General features: G+C 41.8%; 1 protein-coding gene across 11 annotated transcripts; it reads left to right on the plus strand.

Annotated features, from left to right (window-relative positions):
* The first annotated feature begins 39 nt into the window (after nt 1–39).
* Nucleotides 40–21,478, plus strand: SLC26A8 (solute carrier family 26 member 8). 11 transcript variants are annotated; one of them, XM_052702442.1, is made up of 21 exons: nt 40–261; nt 1,945–2,177; nt 4,621–4,760; nt 5,095–5,226; nt 5,991–6,166; nt 6,681–6,845; nt 7,517–7,666; nt 8,629–8,711; nt 9,089–9,236; nt 10,141–10,254; nt 11,556–11,633; nt 12,355–12,450; nt 12,833–12,939; nt 13,172–13,241; nt 14,044–14,136; nt 14,216–14,350; nt 14,866–15,225; nt 16,298–16,352; nt 16,483–16,661; nt 17,744–18,003; nt 20,464–21,478. In XM_052702442.1, exons 2-20 carry the CDS (start codon nt 2,008–2,010, stop codon nt 17,912–17,914), a joined length of 2,622 nt encoding a protein of 873 aa, XP_052558402.1. In that variant the 5' UTR covers nt 40–261; nt 1,945–2,007; the 3' UTR covers nt 17,915–18,003; nt 20,464–21,478. The 11 variants fall into 11 exon arrangements, with proteins under 11 accessions (XP_052558402.1, XP_052558403.1, XP_052558401.1 ...); XM_052702443.1 differs by having other exon boundaries at nt 1,979–2,177; XM_052702441.1 differs by lacking the exon at nt 40–261 and having other exon boundaries at nt 1,616–2,177.
* The last annotated feature ends 60 nt before the right edge of the window (nt 21,479–21,538 follow it).

The following is a 21,538-nucleotide window of genomic DNA, read 5'->3' on the forward strand; positions in this document are numbered from 1 at the left end:
ACACCGACCGTTGGTCGCCGCCCCACCCGCGCCCTCCCCGCCTCACGCCGCCCGGGGCCGAGCCTCGCGCGGGGCGGTTGCTCCTTCCCCTCTCCTTTCCTTTCCTCTGCTCTCAGCCGCCCTCACTCCGCCGCCTCCCCCTTCCCGCACACACGCCTAGCTCTCTCCCTCCTCCTCCGCGCTGCGAGGGGCGGGCCGGCCCCGGGCGGTGAGAGAGGGGCCGGCCGATAGGGAGGGCCGCGGGGAGCCACTCCGCCGCAGGTAGGACGGGAAAGACGAGGCCCCGACCCGCCCCCCAGCGGCGCAGCTCGGGCTGGACCGGGCCGACCGCACCGCCTCCCCGCCGAGACCCTCTGGTTCGGTCCGGCCGCTCTCGCGAGAGTTGAGGCGCCGCAGGCAGAGATGCCCCAATATGGAGGCGATGCGGAGTGGGGGCGGGGAAGCTCTCGCGAGAGCGGGGAAAGGCGGGCTGCGTGGTGGCTGCGTTCGGTGTTACGAAGAGTGCGATGCTGTGAGGTGTTTCTGCCCACGCCGGCTAAAATTAAGGCGGCACAGCCCGTGTGTGGCGTTTTCCTGAGGTCGGCTTTTGTCTCCTCAAAGGCGTGCTTTAGGCAAAATATGAAAATCTATGAGAACGCTGACCTAAGGCAGCAGGCCGTGCTGACCAGGGCCTTCAGCGAAGCCGAGGTGTTGTCAGGTGCCCGCAGTGCTGCTCCTGTGAGCCTAAGACGGTTTACTGGAGTGCTCCGTTCCCTGGGGGTCTCCAGGACTGTGGAGGTGCAGGGAGCTGTGCTGGTGCTGCTGTATCCCTGTCTGCCTGGACTTCAGTTTGCAAACTCGAGCTTCTTTTTAGCTTTCTTTGTTGTGTTACTTTACCTTGAAAAAAAGGGATTGTGCTCAAACAGCAACTTGTACTGAGCATGCAGAGCTAATGAACAAAATGTCTCTTAAACTTTTCTGGAAGACCTTTGTGTATCTCCTTTTTAAGAAGAGGGAGAAAACGTGCCATAGGAATAGAGCGTGCCTGAGGCGTGCCTGCTGTTGGCTGTGCTTTGGAGTGGCTGGGGTGTGTGTGTTGGTGGGAATGCCTCCAGGGTGATGGGGTCCCTGTTGCTCTGTCAGAAGCAGCATATCTCAGAGGTGCAAAACACCAGATCTGTACAATCAGATCTTGACAATTCAGGAAACAAAAAATGAGGAGAAAACTTTTTTTTTTTTCCCCCAGGTTTTGGTACTTACATTACATTTTGACTAGACTTTCTGCTCACTTACTGCCTTTTTATGCTTCTCATTTTCCTTCTTTTTTTTTCTGTCAAAACTGCCTTTCCACATGGCACAGCCTTTTTCCTATGTAATCTTTCCTATGTAATGTACTTTCAGTTGATAACTCTGGATTTGAATTTTTTTTCTGCCTCAGCTGTCAGTATGAGAACTTCAGTTTATATCTGTTTTTTCACTGGACTTCTAACTCAATAATCACTTCAGGAGCTTACATCTTACCTAATCAGAGCAGTAGTGGTTGAATTCAGATCTTCCTGATGTTTAAATGCTGAGGAATGTGAGTGAAAGTTTTGGGGCATTTAAAAATCTGAATGGTATCAGATACCAATTTTTTACTGCAAACTGTGGACAAGGAGAGTTCAAACTGTTTCTCAGTTGTGATAGGTTTATGGAGACGCAATGTATTTTCTTCCTTTAACACAGACCCACTTTGGGGATCCCATGATGGAGGGCATCCATGCTGGTCTTTCCTACAGAGCAGAATCAAGACAAATTCCAGAAGGACTCAATGTTCTGGCAGTTTGCTCGATCCTAACAGCAGCATCCTTCCAAGGATTTTAGTCTGCAGAGCCTTGCTTATCCTTGCTGTAGCTGTTGGCTTCACAGGAGCTATGCTGGGGTGGACATATGTCATATGCTTGTTATTGGTTTTGGTTTTAATAGGTATTTCAGTCACCTTGTCTACTGTTGTCTCCAGTATTTCATATTCCTCATCAAAAAGAAAATATGGAACTAGACAATGATACAGTCCGTACCAGGCAGCAACCGGCATTTTACAGAGTCCAAAGAGAAATGTGGACTGAGGAACACGTACAAGCATTCTTGGAAAGAAGCCTACCTTCCACCTTTGGTGGAGAGCCACAAATTGCTGAAAAGAAGACACAGCTGCGTTGCAGGTGAGCTGTGTGCTGGGAATTTGACAGGTGTAAAAAAAAAACAAACTAAGGAGGCTCTTCCAGCCCAAATCTGGAAAGATGCTAATATCTTCCTGCAGCTTGTAATTAAAGTGCTGAATTGTATTGATTGATAACTGAAGCAGAACAACCAGTTGGAGAAACTTGCAGTGAAGTATACAAGAACAGCACTCCACTAGCCCCCAGTTTAGCAATCTGTAGGAGTGTTTGTTCACTTCAAGATAGTGTGAGGGATATATACATTTTAAGGAGAAGTTGTTAATATTTGCAGCCCCTCCAGTGCTTCCCTCAGTCCAGCTGTCAGACACAAGCTTTCACTTGCATTTTTTCTGATTTCTGCCTTTTGTTACTTGTGTTTCTTAAATTTCAAGAGCTGTTTTCTGTTCCTTCTTAGCTGGGGACATGGAAAGTTGCATAATGGTATGGATAAGATTGGCTGAATTGCTTTTGCATTATTTTGGAGCTATGTTCTGCATTCTCTGAGGAGAATGGGTGATGCAAATAGTACAGCCTATACAGTATTAATGTTTCCACAGCCTGATTTTCCCATCTGCCAAAATTCTCTTTTGGGCATTATCCTAGGGACAGAAGCATATCTTCTGCCAGAGGAGCCCTGCAGGCTCAGGAGAAGGCAGTCTTTGTTGATGACTTAGGAAAATTCCTGGTGTTCTTCCAGCAAGGGAAATATCATCAAAAATATGAATCCCTTTCATCAGCTTCCCTTTTAGTTTTGTTTGACCATGAATGCTTTTGGTTTTCCAAATGAATCTCTTTGGACGTGGAGTGGACTGCCAGTGGTTATGGCTGAGCCTACACTACAAAGTCCTCATAAGAAAAGTAAATTAAAAAATCTGATTCATCATTTCTCTAAGCTTTGTTTCAGCATGTATTCTGAAGGTATGCTGAAACTCAGACTGTTATTTTGGGACAGTGATATGCCTTGAGACTCAAGTCTAGCTATGGGTGAGGTTCCACAAGGTGTGGTGAACTAATCTAACAGCTTGCTGCTGCCAAATGGGACAGGACACAGAAGGAAAAGCAGCACAGAAGAGCCAGACCTCTCTCTTTTGTGTAACTAGCTCTTAACACCAGCTCAGCAATGAGTGTGACTACAGCCTAAAACCATGGATCCTGTTTTACTGGCACTGTTGCGAAGGAATTTCCTGGTAATAAGTGAAGGCAAGTGGAGCTAGAGTTTGAGTTACTACTGTGCGTTCTAGTTTTTCATTTCACTTTGAAGACTCACTGTTGATTAATTTCTGCAATTGTGAGATCCTTTGGACTGTACATTAGGGTTTTTTTTTCTGGTGCTAAAGGAGATTGGAGTCAGAGGAACAAAATTAACAGAAAGGCTTGAATTGTGTATAATTATGATATGTGATCTAGAGTTAAGACTGCCACTCACAAATTCCTGATGCAATGAAATAAGTCTTGTGCAGAGGTCAACGGGAGAATTTTGTTTTAAAGTCATGGCTAATATTATTGGGATCTTTATCACTGCACTTGCTGCTTTATCAGAAAATCTTTATGCCCTCCCTCAATTCCCCATTTAAGACTTTCTAGCTTCCTCATACTCTTTTCTCTGTTTCTTTTCTACTTGCCTATCTCATATATTTTCTCTGTTCTCTATTTTATTCACTGGTCATCCCAGCATGTAATCACCTCAGACAATCAAATGATGGAAAGGGACTGGACTCTGTAATGCTAATTGGGGCTCAGTCTCCCCAGCCACTATTCAGGGTTGCCAGAAGAATTGGGCAGATACTGTGCTGTGTATCTTTGGTTTGTGAGTAGAAGATCACCGCTGTGGTCAGGGGATTGAAAAAGGGAAGGGGGAGCACAGGGCTTTAGGGCTACTCAGAGTTTACCTGCTGGAAATATTGATCCAAAGACATTTAGGCAGAAAAATCATCTAGGTCAAGTCTTGCTTGCATTGCCATGTTAAGTATAATACAGCAAACATTTGACTGCTTTTTTTGGAGATGCAATAGGCTTGTCTCTTTTTTTTTTCTTTTTTTTTTTTTCTTGCCCTCCAGATGTAGCAGCTGTATGTTTTTCTTCTAGATTAGGATAGCAGGTATGAAAATGCTGTCTCCTGATATTCTGCAGTGTGTTAATGAGGTCAAGTAATTGATGCATTCAGTGCTGTGTGCTCTGGTGCTGACAGGGTATCATATGAATGGCATACAAAGTATTCGCGATTCATCTGAAAGGAATGCAAAGGCACAGGGGTGCCTGTATGGGACTCGTGTTGTGCACCAGCTGGATCTGCAGAAGGCAAAGCAGGTTCAGAGTATTCAGTGCCTGCAGAGATCTGAGAGTAGCAATGTGGCTTCTATTCCTGCAGAGTATGAGGTCATGCAAGAGGGCTGCAGACATGGTGGTCATGAAGAACTTTACACACAGCTTATCTGATTCTTTTCAGGTTCTCCTGGGAAAGTTTCAAAAAGATTATATACAAGAGGTTCCCTATCCTGAGTTGGCTTTTTTCCTATCAGTTCAGAGAGTGGATCTTGAAGGACCTCCATGCAGGCCTAAACGTTGGGTTGGTTCAGGTTCCTCAAGGTAGGCAGAGAGAAAAGAAAAAGCACTCTTGCTTCCTTTTGTACATTATCCTTTTCATAATGTGTGTGTTACCGTGTTCCTTCAGATGTCATCTGAATTATGTGGGAATTTTAATTTACAAATTCCTTAAATCATTAACTTATTCATTTCCATACTTGCAAGAAAACATATTCTGTAATCAAACGTTACATAGTGTAATTTTGAGGACAAGACGCTGCCTTTTTTCATAAAGTTTCCCTCTAGTTTAAGTATATAAATATATGCTAACAGCAGCATTTTCCTGTATTGCGGGAAAAACAGCAATCTTTAAAATCCACCCTGCAAAATCTGTTAGATTTTTGCTTTCTAGGGCTGTTAGGAGTTTGGCTGGCTGGCTTACCTCTACCAACAATCAATGGCTTCCTTTCTGCATTCTGCTGCTCAGTGCTGTACGTTGTATTTGGAAGTTCACATCACATCTCAATTGGTGAGTTTTATTCTGCATTGCAAAATGTTTCTACAGGACTTAGAGATTGTGTTCAGTGCTGCTTCAAAAAGCATCTCATGTGCAGGCTTTATTTAGGGGAGCATCCAGACTTCCAGATTCTCGATTCATTGCTCCACCTCTGCCCCTGAGGGCAGAGACTGCCACAGCTCCTTTGTCACAGACAGCAGTGCAAAGGGGGCAGCTAGTGCATCATGGAAGTGTCTCCTGCATAAAGCAGAGGGCCAGATCAAGCTGCTTCCCACTTAGCTCCTGGTTTTCTCCAGGGGTCGTGCAGTTCCTTGCCATGACTGAACTGTTGGTGGTTTTGCGTTCTTAGTTTGTTCAGAAACTAGATTATTATGTGAGAAAGCCTTTATCATCATTGTAAAAGTGGATCTGTGGAGTTCTGGCCTCATAGATAACTTGGCAGCTCTTTCTCAGACAAACCATATTGCTTGGACTTTCTGGCAGTTCATTGTAGTGCATTCATTTTCGTGCTTTACATTAAAATCTTTTTTCTTTTGTGCATCTGACCAAGCAAAGACTTCACCTGTAAAATTGTAGGAGTCTGAAATTTTCAGAGAGAACTTTTGAAGCTTTTGGTGCTTATTCAGAAACAGTAAAAATGGAATGAATGAAAATAAATTGTCTCATACAGCACATTTGATGGTGGGGCGTAGAGATGGATGTGTAGTTTTAAGATAAATCCTTGTTGCAACACCTCATGCAGTTACATTCTCTCTACTCTGTTCTATTGTTTTCAGGCTCATTCAGCATCCTAAATCTAGTGGTGAAAAATATTCTCAAGTCCCTTGATCTCAACAAAACGTTGTCCTTTAACAGTTCACTGGTCAATTTTTCAGACCCTACACTTTTGAAAGGTTACGTGGAGATCTTGGCACTCACTGCGTCAGTGACATTTATGACTGGCATAATTCAGGTAGAAGATGAAACTGTTATGTCCTTACTGATGTGTCCTTATGTTTATCTTTGTACAAATGTAAGAAGTGAGACTGCTTGTGTGTTCTCACAAGTTCTAAGCTCAGCACACTTGAATACATACATTGGAGAAAATGGAACATGAAGGTCTGCCTCTTCTCATGATGTCTGAAAAAATGGGATAGGTTCAGATTTGTGTGTCCTTGATTAATTTAGCAGTACGTGAAGTAAATTACTTTTGTATTTTATTGGCCAACTGTTTTGTTCTTTTTTCGACCAATTCTCCAACATGAAGACCCTTAGGTAGTCCTGCATAACCACACACACTTGATCTGAAGTGTTCCTATTTTAGTTTGACAGCATCCTTCTTAATTGTGCATAATGAATATAGCTTTTCAAATAACTATCCATCAAGTATGGCAGTGAAAAGTCGTGCTTTTCAAATGTGGGAACAAGAAAGGCAGGTTAGACATAGATAATTATATTGCACCTCACTTCTTGTTTGTTCCATACAGTTACTGCTAGGCTGCTTCTGCCTGAAGTCTGTAACAGCATACTTGCCAAAGGCTCTCATTGATGCTTACCTCTCTGCAGCAGCATTGCTTGTCATTGTATCACAGTTCACTTTTATCTTTGACATTGTGCTTGACTTCCATAAGGGCTCTCGAGACATTTTTTATGTGAGTAAATTCGTTATTAGTGAAAAAAATAAATAAATGCTTGCTTCCCGTGGGATAAAGAAGAGAACAGTAACAAAAATTGAAGGCAATTTGAATATCTCAGTTGCTAAGGGATATTTCTGCAGGTCTCAGCTGTGGTTACATTGTCTTTCTGTTGTCTTGAATGATGAATGGATATTTTTGCATGACATGCAAGAGGAAAAGGGAGTATTTTTAATTACTTATGTAGCTTTATCATTTTCAGCATGTCTGTAATCATTCTGGAGCAAAAGGTTAGGGAAAGAGGTATGTTTTTCCTCCATGGATCATTGTGGGCTAACTGTTGGGCACAGTATCTATGACATATCTGACAAAGATGCAGCAGACTCCTAGCTAAAGATAAGTTAAAAATAAGTCTTCCTAATTTTCTTAAGAAAAGACAGACAAGTAGAGAGAAAGGTGGTGTAGAGGAGATAAGAGTGATTGAACTAGATCTGAGTTACTTGTGGCTGTGTTTCTCAACAGACCATTTAAAATACTGTTTTGCTCTTAGCAACTTTCTTCCCGCTGAAGGTACTGTCGTAGCAGTAAAGGATAAGTTAAAGTGTGAGGGCAACAGGTCTCAACCTTCTAGAATGTAAAAATACTTGCAGTATCTGCCTCTGATCTTCTCTATGATGATTCCTTTTCAGAATGTGTTCTATTATTTCCTGGCTCTCCCAAAGTCTAATGCCACCAGCATACTGCTGTTTTTGCTTAGCATGGCCATGCTACAAATCAGTAAAGCTATCAGGATAACTTATCTTCATAGTCCTGTTGCATTTCCAATGGAGCTTCTCTTGGTGAGTGTTCTCAATGCTGTAGTGATAATTGAGCAGTTCAGGAGTTGCTTGTCTGCGTTCCGGCTCTGAGTGCCATAAGCAGCCTTTGTCTCTTTCACCAGAGAACTTCCTAAGTTTTTCCCCTGCTACTGTGGAAATAAGGTATCTCTGCCTACAGAAAGCCATGGGCACAAATCGCGGTGAACTGCTGCATGAATAAGCAGCATTGTGTAGAGGTGAAACCACCATGTTCCAGACTGATTTTTTTTATTTCTAATCTTTATTATGATGGTAGTAGAACTGCGGACTTGAAGGTTCGGAGTTCCGATTAAGTTATGTTTTTTTTCGGTCTGGAATTGCTGGAAGGAGATATTCAATTTTGTTACATTCAAAGGCAGGTCTTACTGAAAATTCAGTAATATTTGTTGCTGCTGTTTTCTCCTGATGTTTTTCTTTCCTAGAAAATGGAAGAATTGACTTTTTTTTTTTTTTTAGATCAAAACTTTTTCTATTGAAATGAAATTTCTGACTTTTGCAGACAGTCTGGGAGTCTAAGAGATGATAGCGTCTTTTTCTAAGGAACACCTTTCTTAAGGAAAACCTTGCTGATGCTGGACTTGAAGCCATTTGCCACTTATCTAACAGTGGCCTGTGGGACAAAGCCTGTGACAGAGCACAGTAACACAGACAGCTAATGGGAAAATTGGAATAAGAAGAAGAGTCCACATTTTGCATAGAATTTATCAGATGTTACTACACTGTAGACATTAGCGAATAGGAAGTATTTGTATAATATACTGATAAAACCCCACAAAAATACATTACTTCCGAATGCTGCGGTGCTTATACACTGAATAAAATGTGTGCTTAGGTCCTTCAAATCCTCCTGCAGGAGTAACTTACTGAATCTGTTCCACAGATTCGCTGTGTGCAGTTCAGGTGCAAATGCTTATAATCTGTGATATTCTTGTTTTTTTTCCCAGATCATCACAGCTACCATTATTGCCAATTGTATTCATTTTCACGCTGAATCTAGCAGTGCTGTGCTCAGTATGATTCCTCAGAGGTTAGTTATTTCTGCTGTTAGTGAGGTTATACTTTTGAGACACAAAAGTGGTGTTTCAGTCTGTTCTTGAAATTTGACATAGGCTGATTTTTACCGGGAAGCACAGTTATAGGAATAACTGTTCAAGAGAGCTTTGAGGTCTCCTCGTTTCAGAGCATATGCAGAATTTGAACTACAGTTTTCTTTATTAGATTCAGATTTTATTAGCGCACAGAGGGAAGGAATTTGTGTTTTTTGTGAGGTGGAAGCAAACCCTTACACATTCAGGACATCTCCCGTGGGGTGGCAGAAGATGCCTCTGATGTTGGTCCTGGGTATGGTATAGACTGCACAGAGCCCAGAGCAGGTTTAAACCTTTCTGTTCTCTGATCTTGTAGGTTTCTACCTCCTACACTGCCAGATTTATCAAACCTGAGCAAGATCATCTTGCATGCTTTCTCCCTTGCTATTGTAAGCTGCTTCCTTCTTGTTTTTATTGGAGAGAAGTATGCTTTGCTTCATAACTACAGCATTTCCAGCAGTCAGGTGAGAACAAAGCTACACATACTTCTTAGGCCAAGAAGCAAACTGAATTCAGCTTAGTAAAGCCACTAGTTACCTGGTAGTGGTAAAAATGCAAGCAGAGAACAAGTGATGCCAGCTGATTGTTTTGTATCAACTTGTTATTGTTGATTCTCTGTGGAAGGACAGATGCCATCTATGTGTGAAGGCCAAAATATGTCCAGTGACCATACTGACCAAGAGGCCTTAGTGTAGCTCCAGGGGTTCATACACACTGCTGCTACTGATCCCCGGGGGCCACTGCTCTCCTGAATCTGTGGGACTTACAATAGCACACAAATATAATAGCTCCAATTGTAAATGGCCAGAACAGCTGTAGTTCTTGTCTATGTGTGTCTGTCAACTTAGTGAATTCTCAGCCTAGGCTGATTGCTCTTAGAGCCTTTTAAGCTGAAGCTGTTAGTTTCCAGTGTGCTAGATTGAGTAAGCACTAACTGGTTTCCAGTACCCTGTTTAACTTGTTGTGATGGCTTTGAGTCTTCATTAGAAAGGAATTAATCCAGAAAGCTGCCCTGGCTTCCTGTAGCCTTTGAGGATAAGTACAAAGAGAATGTCTTTTCCATTGAGTTCTTGTGTCAGCTCTATTATACTGTGTACTGAGATATACTGTGCATTAGCTTGGAAGTTTTGAGTTCCTTGTGGATTACTTTGTAAACAGGAACTTGACTTTTGGGTCCATGAGATCCTCAACTGTGAAAACTTTGTGGCTTTTGAGAGAAATTTAACCATGAGAGTCTTTGTTTCCAGAAAATTTTCTGAGCTGGACAGCCAGCAAGTGTGAGCAGATGTACTTCTTTTTAAGCCACTTCTGTTTAGGTAAGTCATTAATTTTGGGTTCTCTCTACTTCCTCCTGTTTCTTTTTCACAGGAACTAATAGCTGTGGGGCTTTGCAATATTTGCAGTTCATTTTTCAGAAGCTTTGCTGTCAGCTGTGCTATTTCTGGAACTGTCATCCAAGAGAAGGCGGGTGGAAGAACCCAGGTGAGCCAGACTAAAATCATTCTAGACTGAGTATAGGCTGACATTTCATCCAAGCAGTTTGTGAGAAGTAGTTATATTCCCATGCAGCATGAATTTGTGCTCTCTATGCTATGCACTGTAATTGTAGGATATTAAGGACATGTTGTGTGTTTAAGGAAGCCAGAATTCTATGGAGAGAATAAGATGCTTTCATACCATGTAAACTGTATTTTAGAGAATATGCCCAGAATTGAAAATTGTTTTGCACTTTTTAGTACTGGACGTTATGACCTTAATCTTTTTTTAAAATTATTTCTAAAAATTATTTATTTTTAGGAAGATTCTAACATATTTCTTATGAGTATTTGTACGTGCTTCACTGCATCGTAGAAGTAACTTGATTTAATAAAACATTTGTGCCTGATATAGGCTGGTTTGTTATCAATGTGGATTAGTACATTAGTATAAGAGTCAATATATTAGTTCGTCAAAAGTAATCCATAAGTGATAGTTCAGTAGTTCTAAAACTTTCAATTTCAAATTTAGTGGGTGAGCAGTTTTGTTTTCCTCAATAATGGGCACATAATAGAATACTTTCATTGTTTGCACCCAGGAGGTGCAGGGACATTTTTCTTGGATTCCACATATATTGTTTTAATAGTGGCTCCCTAGGCCCAATAAGCAATGGAAATTTTCCAAATTGGGGAAAAGCAGCTGAAGGTGGAGTCAAAGGTCTCAGCCATGAAGCTGATAGTGGAAAGCAGGAAAGAAGTAGGTGAGCACTTGACCACTCTAGATACCGCTGAGCAGGCCCAAAGGGACATTAGCATATGTTAATACATCCTTGGGAAAGAATGAATATTGTGCCAGTGTACTGCATGTGGGTGTCTTAACTGTTTAAATGTAGAACCTGAACTCTGAGAGAGCTTCCTTGTTTGTCAAGTCGCACAGTGCATATCATGAGGAATAAAGGAATGCTGCTTTCTAAGACCACATTGGGGTTAGAGTTTTCTTCCTGGATTTCGGATGGCGTTCTTAAGGCTGACTTGCAAGAGAAATATCTTCTTTTTCAAATTAAACTATCAAATCAAAATCCTGTGTTGTTGTACATAAGAATAGCCCATTTAGTACAAATTTGTGTCTACAGAAGCCTTTTGACATGAGCATTCTGGAATCCATATTGCCCACTACAAGACACCTGTGGACTTTGTCTCCTGGTTGCTTTTTCTATTAGATGGTGTTACAAGCACTATACCTTGTTTGCTTAGAGAAGACTAGGAATCGGTTCTGAAAGGCCTCTCTAATAAAGTATCTCTGTTCAGATAGCAGCACTGATGGGAGCATCTATAATGCTGGTGATTGCATTGAAACTAGGACATTTTTTCCAGATGATACCTAATGTAAGTGAACCTGTAATAGTTATGGTGGCAGCCTACTTACTTTTAAAGCATAACGTGAAGATTATCCTAACAGTTGGGGTTGTATCTTTCTCTACATTTCATTGTTTCAAGGGATAGACTAAACCAAAACAATGACTTTAAATTCTCCTAAATTTCAGCATGGTCAAGTATTAGGAAATTAATACTTTCTCCCATACTCTCTCCCATAACTGACTGTTATGAAAATTCCTTGGCTAGAAGTGAATTGAAAGTTTACTGCCAAGATCTGTGATTTAAATGTTGTATTTCACTTTTGGTTTCCCATTTTTTGTTGCTAAGGTGTGCTTTTTCAACAAATGGTGTCAAACAACTTCCCAAATCTGTAAATGAACTGCCCATGCTAATTAAAACCATTCATTGATACAGCAGCTCCATTCTGTAGATAGTGTTGTCATTTGTCATGGTGCTGCAGGAGGCACAGGGATTCACTGAAGAGCTCTGCAATAGAAACCACACAAAGCATTTCAAGAGAAAGTCCAGTTGCGTTGGCAGAAGTAATTGTGAAATCACATAAGATAGGTTGGTTTGCAGGTCTGACAACTGCTATACTTACTTATAAAAAATACATAAATAAGATCTAAATTTTAAGCAGTTTGTCTTGGATATCTGTTCCTTATCATGTTGTGTGTGCAATAAATCTCAGATGCAATAAATAACATGCATTTTTTTCTTATTTGCACAGAGCGTGCTGGCTGCTATTGTAGTATTTAACATGCTACCTTTTCTTGAAAAACTTCTGGACATTCCTACCCTGTGGAGAAAGGATAAGTATCATTTAGTAAGTGGCATAAAAAAACAGTAACTGGAATGTGTTTAAAGGAAGAAATACTTTTCTTTGTTCTTTAGAGTGGGCCAGAATTGTGGAGGTATGTGTATTGCCACTGTGTATCTGCAAATGCAGGGCTAAGGAAAGTAAATTGTCGGTAACTGCAGCGGAGTTAATGTGTGTTGAGGTCCTGCACTTCTTTCCTGTGATCTTTCTGTGTGACTGTTTTCAGGACTGGGTGGCTGAAAGGTGCCAGCTAGGCTTTTCAACTGTTACCATTTCTAGCTCTTTTTTTTTTTTTTTTTTCTTTTTTCTTTTTAGTCTCTTTAATTTGCAAATACTGGAGCTGAGTTGGAGGTCATTTTATATCTTTTTCTCTGTCTCTTGATCAAAGGCTATTTGGCTTGGAACTTTTGCTGCAGTGCTTTGTCTTGGTCTTGATATTGGTTTACTGATCGCCCTGGCAATTGCATTCTTCATAATCAGCATCAGGACACACAGGTACTTGTAACTCCTAGAGCAAAATACTCACTAGAGTTGATGTTTTAGAGATAGCTGCACATACAACAATGTGAAAGTAGTTTCGTGCTTGTAAACACTTTGGTCAGGTCATCCTGGAATCTGCCTATTACTTTCCCAAAGCAGTAACTTTAGAAATGGAGATCAAGGTTTTGGGAATGTAGTTTTTTTTTCCTCTGCTTTATGTGAGAATCTAATAAACATCTTGTTTCAGAATGAAGATGGTGGAGCTGGGACAGATTCCAAACACGAATATTTATAGAAGTTTATCCATCTGCAGAGCCGTAAGAGGAAACAAAAAACAAATGTTCCACCTCTCTGTAATCTAGCTTCTTCCCTTAAGTGCCTTCGGGAATGAGCATTTGGACTCAGTTCACTTGGTTCAAAACTTTCAAACTGAAGAATGCTTAAATATCTGTAGTGCGAAGTGATTCAGATTGTGCCCCATGGAGCTCCCTGTGTCAGTCAGTGCTGTCCCAGTGGTGGAACATTTACGGAACTGTTTGGTGTTTTACCTGCTTTTCTCAGTCTGGTTGTGTCCACACAACACATTTTCAGTAACTGTCTGCCAGACTGACTTGCTGATTCTTACAGTGATGGGATGTAAAGTAGGGCACGGGCCTTTGTAATACACTGTTGAGAAGACGGAACCATACAAAATTGGGTAATTCAGTAGTAAAGAGCTTTGCCACCTGAGTACATTCCCAAAGCTATGCTGATGGATTTGCAGAAATCAAATGAGGACAAGGTTAGAAATACAAGAGTGATGTAATGTATGTTTTCTGCAAAGAGCATTAGGTATAATATAAAACTATGTATCAAATTTGGATGGTTTTATATTATACCAGCCGACTGTCATCAGTGATAGATCTGCTGGAGGTCTTTAAAACAGGAAGAACTGATTGATGTTTCCAGATGAGTACGTTATTGGTCCATGCTGCCAGTGCTCCTACCAGCATGCAGTGTGGTCAGCAGTGTTACTTTGTCCTTAGAACATCACCTTGCAGTCTACTGCATGGAGGGTTAGGTGGGGAAAAATTGTTCCTACGAAGTACAACTCTCACAGATCCAACTTTTGTTTTGAAGGCAATGGAGATTGATGGTGTCAAAATCTTTCAGTGCTGTTCTTCCATTTCTTTTGCAAATATGAATAGCTTCAAAAATTACTTGTTACACAAGGTAAATGCCACTTTTTCAGCTAGATAAAGCTTCTAAAAGCTAGTATTATCCCTGGAGTAAAAATATTTTTGTCTTTCAGATGGACATGAAAACAGTGCCTCTAAATCCAAATGAAATTAGGGCCTTAGTTTCAGCTAATCTGTCTGACATTTCAGTGGAAAGCAAAGATTTTAGATGCTCTTGTGTCTGTGATCCACCCTTACCACCACCTCGGGTAAGCTTTAGAAGTATATTTATCTAATCTGTCTGAGGTGCCTATTTCTCTGTCACCGTGCACAGTGTCTTAACTTGCTAGAATTTAAAAGCCTGTAAATGCTTATATATAGCATATATATATGCATATAATTACTGATTAAAATTAAGCAAATAGAATCATTGTTTTTCTTCATACAGGCTGTATGTGATAAAGCAATAGGAGCTCACCGTACCAGGTGAATTAACGAGTAGTAGAAATATTTGATGTACCCTGGTGTGGAAGTTGGGTACCGCTGGTACCAGCCAGCAGCTGAAGGCGCACTGCTAACCATACCTGAAGCTTGGCTAAGTCACTTGCTACTTTGCATACTTTTGTGGCTTTCTGCTGTATGTAGAGTTACTTCAGATGTGTTTTTACCATGAGAGAAGAGAGATCACGCAATTTACAGTGCTTATTTACTGGAAAAAAATAACCTACTCCCTAGGCCTACTACTTCTAACCACTGATGCATTCCTCTCCATTTTCCATATTAGATACCATATACAGAGAAACTGGTGAAGTCATATCATGTAGACAGTAATTCCACGTCATCTTCAGTTAACTTGGTACGTTGGTCAGAGTACGGAGTTAGACAGAACTGTGGGATGCTCTTGCTGGGAGCAGCTAATGCGCAGTCTGCGTCTCCAGGCATTAAAACACAACTTCAGGCTGGAAAAAATGAGGACGAAGGGAAACAAGCTGGTGTTTCACCGAGCTCTGCAGTAGGTAATACCTCAGCACAATTAGATCAGGAAGAACAGCCAGTACATTTGCCAAGTCCGGTTCACACCATTATTTTGGACTTCAGTATGGTCCAGTTTGTGGATTTGCAAGGTTCAGACTTACTACGACAGGTAAGCAACCTAACTGCGTGTGAAACCTAAACTTTACCCAGTGTCACACGTTTCTTGTTAGCCCACGCTGCCCAGTGCGTGGCCAGATGTGTTCCACTGAGCATATTCCAGTTGACCCATTCAAGTGCACTATTTTCGGAAATTGGCAGCTTCCCATGAGGCCACTTTTTCAAGAACTAAAGCCTTGTTATCGACACAAAGGACAAGCTAAAACCTGTCATCCATTATCTCCAGTCCTACAATTGTGTAAACTAAAGCTAGACTATAAACTATATTTATAAAAAGGTCTAATTTGCTCTTTCAATTTTGGCTGTTTCTTTTTTTCTTCTAGCTGGACACTTAAAAAAAATCCCCTTTTTTAGAACTGTCAGTTTCACGATTCCCTCCTGTCTTCTCTTAGAATTATTTTATTTGTATTGCTGAATGCCTTTATATTCTTTTCCTTGATGTATGTCTTGAGGTTTTTAGTCTTCAAGCAGGGATCCTAGCCAATAGAGATACAGATGTAGCAAAAATAAATTTCATGTAGCTGTGCATCTCAGGCAGATACAGATGGATTCTTACTCAACTCCCTCAAAGTCTGTAGCTCATCTTCAAAGATTTCTGTTTGATCTACAACCTATTGGGAACTGTGGACTGAGCTGATGTCCTTAAAGATTTATTTGCCATCTATTAAATGACTCCCCTGTTGGAATCTGGACTTATCTCCTTTTCCTTCTAGCTTCATATTCTGAAGTTCTGTAATTCTCTGAAATAATGTTTTACTGCTTTAAAAAAAAAAAAAAAAAGTTGTTTATATGTGAGTGTGGCATCAGTGTACATAGAAATGTTTGGAGTTAGCCCGTATTTATGAGAATCTTTTGTTCAAGTGAAGAGGCAACACTTAGCATTATGAAGATTTTGATAGTTTGCCTATTTAGTTCTGAGCTAAGAATCTTGGTTTGAGACTGGAATAAGGACTTTCTTCAGGGATAAATCATACAATGGAGTTCTTTTCCCATTTGTGTTTGAACTTCTAGAGCATTTGTATAAAGCAGAGTTGTTCTATGCTGATATCGAATTCTCTCCACAGATCTTCCATATGTTTTTCAATATCGGCATTACAGTCCTTATAGCTGGCTGCCATTGTGAGTACAGCATTTGCTTATTAATATTGATTTACCATTGGGGATAAGTTTTAAACTGCAGTGAAATGTTATAGCTCTACTGCTTGGTATGAATTTTGCTGCTTTGTTTATTTTCTCCCATTTTTTATAGCCTCTGTGATAGCAGCCTTTGAGAAGAATGAGTTCTTTGACAGCTGTGTCACCAAAGGAATGTTCTTTCTAACTCTTCACGATGCTCTGCTGGCTGCTTTGGCGAGACATCAAAAGCCAGATGAGATAGAACTTACTGCAGAAGAGCATGCTGAAAAGCCACAAGCTGAAGATGAGATGGTAGAGTATTTAGCTTACATGTAAGCATTCCTGTTGTTAAATGATTCTGTCAGTAACTTAAAGGTCTTGTGATGTGATTGAGGAAATAAGGCAGAGCAGATGTTCTTCTGAATTTTCCAGTTGTTTGGTTGTTCGCAATGGACAGAGTCCTGTTGTCCCTGACTGGGGAAAGACAACTTTGCATTCAGACTGGAAAGGAATCCAGCTCTGTCTTGCAGTAGGGAATTGCTGTTGTATTTTGGACAGTTTCCATTTCCTGCATTGGGCAAGGACTCTGCCAGGGCAGAGCCGAAGTTCCAAGCTTTTTATTTCCAGAGGTTACTGCACCAGCTTCCTTGGGGCAGGTTGGAGAAGTGAAGGACAGCACTGACTTGATTTCCCAACAAACTGAAGTTTGTGCACGTGATCTTTCTGTCTGTCGTCCTCTGCAATAATTTTTTAAGCTCACTAGATGTCTCTGCCAAGTTTGAACAGGGTAGACAGTTGCAAGTTCCAGGAAAAGCTCTTCTTCTGCATAGATTCCATTAATTGCCCCTCCTTGGGAAACAGCCCAACCTTAGGTAATCGTTCTCTGCATGCTGCCAGGAGCAAGGGAAGAATGAAGGAAAAAAAAAACAACTATCAAAATCTGTAGGAAACAGGTTTCTTTTGTTCTGCTTCTTTACCTCTCTTATCTTAGCACTCTACAGAATAGTCTAACACAAGGTTATTGACCTTCCTGATACTCTCTCCCGTAGAAAGGCCTTCACAGAATGGAGGTAACAGTTCATATTCACCACCTTCCCTTTAGTGCATGTGGAGGGCAGACTGTGAGCTGCTTCCATACAGGAGGTGACAGTGGTTCCGCAGGAGTGTGCATTGAGACCATGCTGGGCTGGGTGTGCAGAAGGGACCCACAGCAGTGGGGTGATGTCAGCACTGCCAACTCATTTCCTTGGCAGCTGGGAATATGACCTGCCCTGTGCTCCCATGCCAGCGTGCCCCTCTGGCTGCTCACATGATTTTGCCTTGGCATGGGAACATGACTGGCTCAGCAGACTGGCCACCCTTGGCCTACAGTAATATGTTTGTGTACATTTCAGGAAATAAATTTGCTTATGGAGAAGAATGGAGGCTTCTTCTCTGCAAGGAAGCCTAACAGCAAACTCCTGCGTGAAGAGCCAATATCAGATAACTCATACTCAGCCCAGAATGCAGCAGAGTCAAGCTCTCACCTGCAGTTTGAAACTCTGTCCCTTCAACTGAATTTCTAGGACCTCGCATGGGACAAGGAATGGAAGTATAACAGCAACATGTGGATTACAACTATTGGGGAATTGGGATTTCAGTAGAAGGAAGAAAGGTACAGTTAAGCAGCAGTTGTGGCCATTCTTATCAGTATTTGATGCTCTTTTTTTTTTTCTCCTGTTTTTATATTTAGACAGCTTGACTAATGCCTACAGTAATTCTGTGGTCTTATCAAAAAGGAACACCTGGATAATTATTTTCAAATAGATAGGATACTCTCAGCAATGTACAAGAGAATTCCTAGTTTTGGTGAATTCTAGCAAATGATTTGTGCATCTTTTCTGAAATTCTTTAGAAGTTGGTTTAAATGCTGCAACTGAGCACTTTTTATGTATTTATTTATTATTTATTTATTTATTTATTATTATTTATAGTATTTATGTATTGGTAGTAAGTAAAACTCATCTGCCATATCTGAATAGATTACATGCAGGCAGATTCATTATCTTCAGAGTGTGTAGAGTGATGTGAGCTTCAAAGGAAAGCATTTTCTTATTGCTGCTCAACAAGTTGCTGAAGTTGATACTGTCAGCACTAACATCACATGAGTATTTCTTCTGTTTACCAGATTTACCAGAACAAAATCCCAGTAAACAAAAAATTTAATTACATTTTCTTTGCAGTCTCTTACTGAAATGGTAAAGAACGGAGGAATGTATTTATTTTGTTCTGAAGAGCCAGAAAAAATTGTAGACTAAGATATAGGTAACGCTTAGGGAAAAAAAATCAGCTTACTCATATTTTCTGCATCAGCCTAAGCTAGGGTTGTACTGACAGCAGCGGTGTTCAACTGCATCAGCAGTGTATGTCACAGGACTCTGCCATGCCCTTATTTGTTCCGTGGCACAGACTGCCCTTGTGGAGAGTCACAGGTAAAACTAATTTTACATGAGGGGACAGCATTTGACTCTAAAGCTGCAGTTCTGTATGTGTGATCTACAGTGGTAAAGGATTTTGGTGAACTGTGCCAAGTTACTTAGTGTGGAGGAAACTGAGTGCTGGAGCCCTCATATCGTTTGGATTGAAAGATAGGAAAACTGAAAGCTCAAATGGTATCGAGTAATTTTCAAACCACATATGCTTCCCTGCATTGTTTTGGACAGTGGCTTCATGCCAAGCTCCTCTCAGCTCTGTTCAAAACACAGCACAAAACCCATGAAAATCATAGTCCTCATTTCCAGATTCTGTTGGCTCTGCTATGGCAGACTTGATTTAAGGTGAAATAGCGTTCGTAGCTGTTGGCACTATGGAAAGTCTCCACTACAGACCAAAGACTTGAGTTTTTTGTTGGCTTACTGGGCAGAGTTCAGTGTTTTTCCTTCCTACCATGTGACTGCAGAGTGGAACACCAGGGGACAACTCGGACGTCAGCATGTTAGTTTTCAAATTATGAGCATTGTTGTTGCAAAACAAATACTTTGCTGACAGGAAGTTCAGACAAACCTGATCATTTTCCTATACAGCTGTGCAGTGCCTCAGCTCCTGCATGCATACAGAATGCTTCTGTGATTCACCAAGCAGAAATCCGTGGACACAGGCAGTGAAGTGACAGAGCACGTACTTTATGGCCGAGGACTCCACCTGTACCTCTGAAGTCAGAGTTCAAAGGCCTGCCTGCAGTAGTGTCTTTGGAGGCAGTTTGATGTTCTCGCCTGATCTAGTTGCAACAAATGCAGCTGTTTTGTGCAGACAGCATCTTTTTAATGCCCTTCTGAACCAGTACAAACCCATGACATTTTCCTAGGAGGGCATGCTGCAGGGTCCCAGGCAGCTTTCTCACTGCGCTGAATTAGAGGATGCAGATCCCAGAACATCACCATGCAAAATGCAAAGTATGTGCAGCCTGCTGGCCCTGCCTGTTGGCATTTTATTGACATACTGCTTTGGTACACACATGGCTGCAGAAAACAGAAAGTGATAGAGAAGCCTCAGGAGCTGCACAGAGTGTGGCAGGAGCAGTTCTTAGGCAACAGGCTGCAGTGTGTCACACTGTGGAAGCTATGAGGAAGGACCAGGTAAACTGGTTGTGTATGGGCATAATTTGGTGGCATTCATTCTGCTTTAAAAATGAGTGCCAGGCTGGCTGTGGGAAGTTGACTGTAGTTGGGCCTAGGGCTGGCTCAGAACCCCTCTGTGGGCCAAATTCACTGAAGTGTGATGTGCAGCATTGGCCACAGAAGGTGTGAACGTGCACTAATAGGACCAGCTGCAGGAGTCCCAATGCTAATACAGGACAGTAGATCCCACAAAAGGAACAGGTAGCCAATATACTGAACTCGAAGCGGTGTTTGTTGTCTGTTTATACTGTGTTTATACTCCTTTGAGGAAAGAACTTTCTTATATGGTTGCTGTTGGATGTGAGCAGCGTGCTCCATCATGCTTGAAGTCTCCAGCTCAGTGCTGCTTCTAGCACAGCGGTTGTGGAAGGCTGAAATCGGGGACTGCGTGTATCCTTCTCCGTGTCTCATTATTGCCATATTTTGTACTATCGCATCTCACTTAGAACTCTTTGCAGGGGGAACAGACAGAGGAATGGAACCTCTCATCCCCAGAGCTCACACGAGGATTTTTCTGCCTTCCAAAATTGCACACAGAGGTACCCACTTTTCCCTGCAAATATTTGTATCTGATGCCCGGGCTGCGCTGTGCGGTGCCTGCCAACAATGAGCTGGACGGGTCGCGCTCCCTCTGCCGGCATCCAGCAGGGACAGAGCCGCGGCTGCGCAGGGCGGCCGTCGTGCCGTGAGCCGTGCGCTGTGAGGTGTGCGGCAGCTGTGTGGGCAGCACGAGAGCCGCATGATGTTAAACAGTTGTTGACAGAGCTGGCAGGAGTTGTAAGGGAAACGCGTTGACGTCTTTATGACCACTACTGGGTCTGTGCTCACAGCAAAAAATTCCCCAGCAGCCTAGCAGCTGCCACGTTGCTTTTTGTGATAATTATTGAGTGTTAGTATTTAATTCTTCTCTGACTATAATGGCTACTCCAATCTACATTTCTGATGCCAAAGCTACAAGAGCAGCTCCAAAAGTAACACCTGCTATTTTATTATGTTGGGCCAGGATGCCAGAGGCAGATGCTGATGGTATGGCAGGAGAGGTTGAACCTTCTCTGCAGTATCCTGTTACATTTTGTTGCTGTGCATAAGGTAGCAGCAGAGGGGCAAAACGTGTGTGATGTGGAAGTGCAAATGAAGCAAGGACGTGTCACTGAATTCCTCCATGTGAAAAACATGGCACCAAATGACATTCATCGATGCTTGGGGAAGGTTTATGGAGGCTGAGCAGCAGCTGTGAGCACAGTGTGGCAGTCGGGGGCGTCTCAGCAGTGGTGTCAGTGGGTCACCTCTGCCGGTTCAGATTCTTATGGACATGGCAGGACAGCTCTAATTCGTCACTGGCAAAAGCACTCAGCTAATGGCAATGACTATATGAGAAACAGCGCTTTCAGGTGAGAATTTGCTCGATCAAAGTGTTATTGTGCTCTCCGTATGTGTTGGAGCGTCCATGCAAATAAATAGGAGGCGTTATTACTTTCGGAGCCTGCGTTATTGTTCTGCGCCTGTCAGTTGCCGACGTCACAACTGCGACGA

Source organism: Tympanuchus pallidicinctus, unplaced genomic scaffold (assembly GCF_026119805.1).
Source record: "Tympanuchus pallidicinctus isolate F22 unplaced genomic scaffold, pur_lepc_1.0 scaffold45, whole genome shotgun sequence".
NCBI classification, from domain to species: Eukaryota; Metazoa; Chordata; class Aves; order Galliformes; family Phasianidae; genus Tympanuchus; species Tympanuchus pallidicinctus.

Coding starts and splice junctions, on each gene's coding strand:
- SLC26A8 (XM_052702442.1), top strand. CDS start 2,008: ATGGAACTAGACAATGATACAGTCCGTACCAGGCAGCAACCGGCATTT. Junction 2,178..4,620: donor AAGACACAGCTGCGTTGCAG/GTGAGCTGTGTG, acceptor GATTCTTTTCAG/GTTCTCCTGGGAAAGTTTCA. Junction 16,662..17,743: donor CACAAGCTGAAGATGAGATG/GTAGAGTATTTA, acceptor TGTACATTTCAG/GAAATAAATTTGCTTATGGA.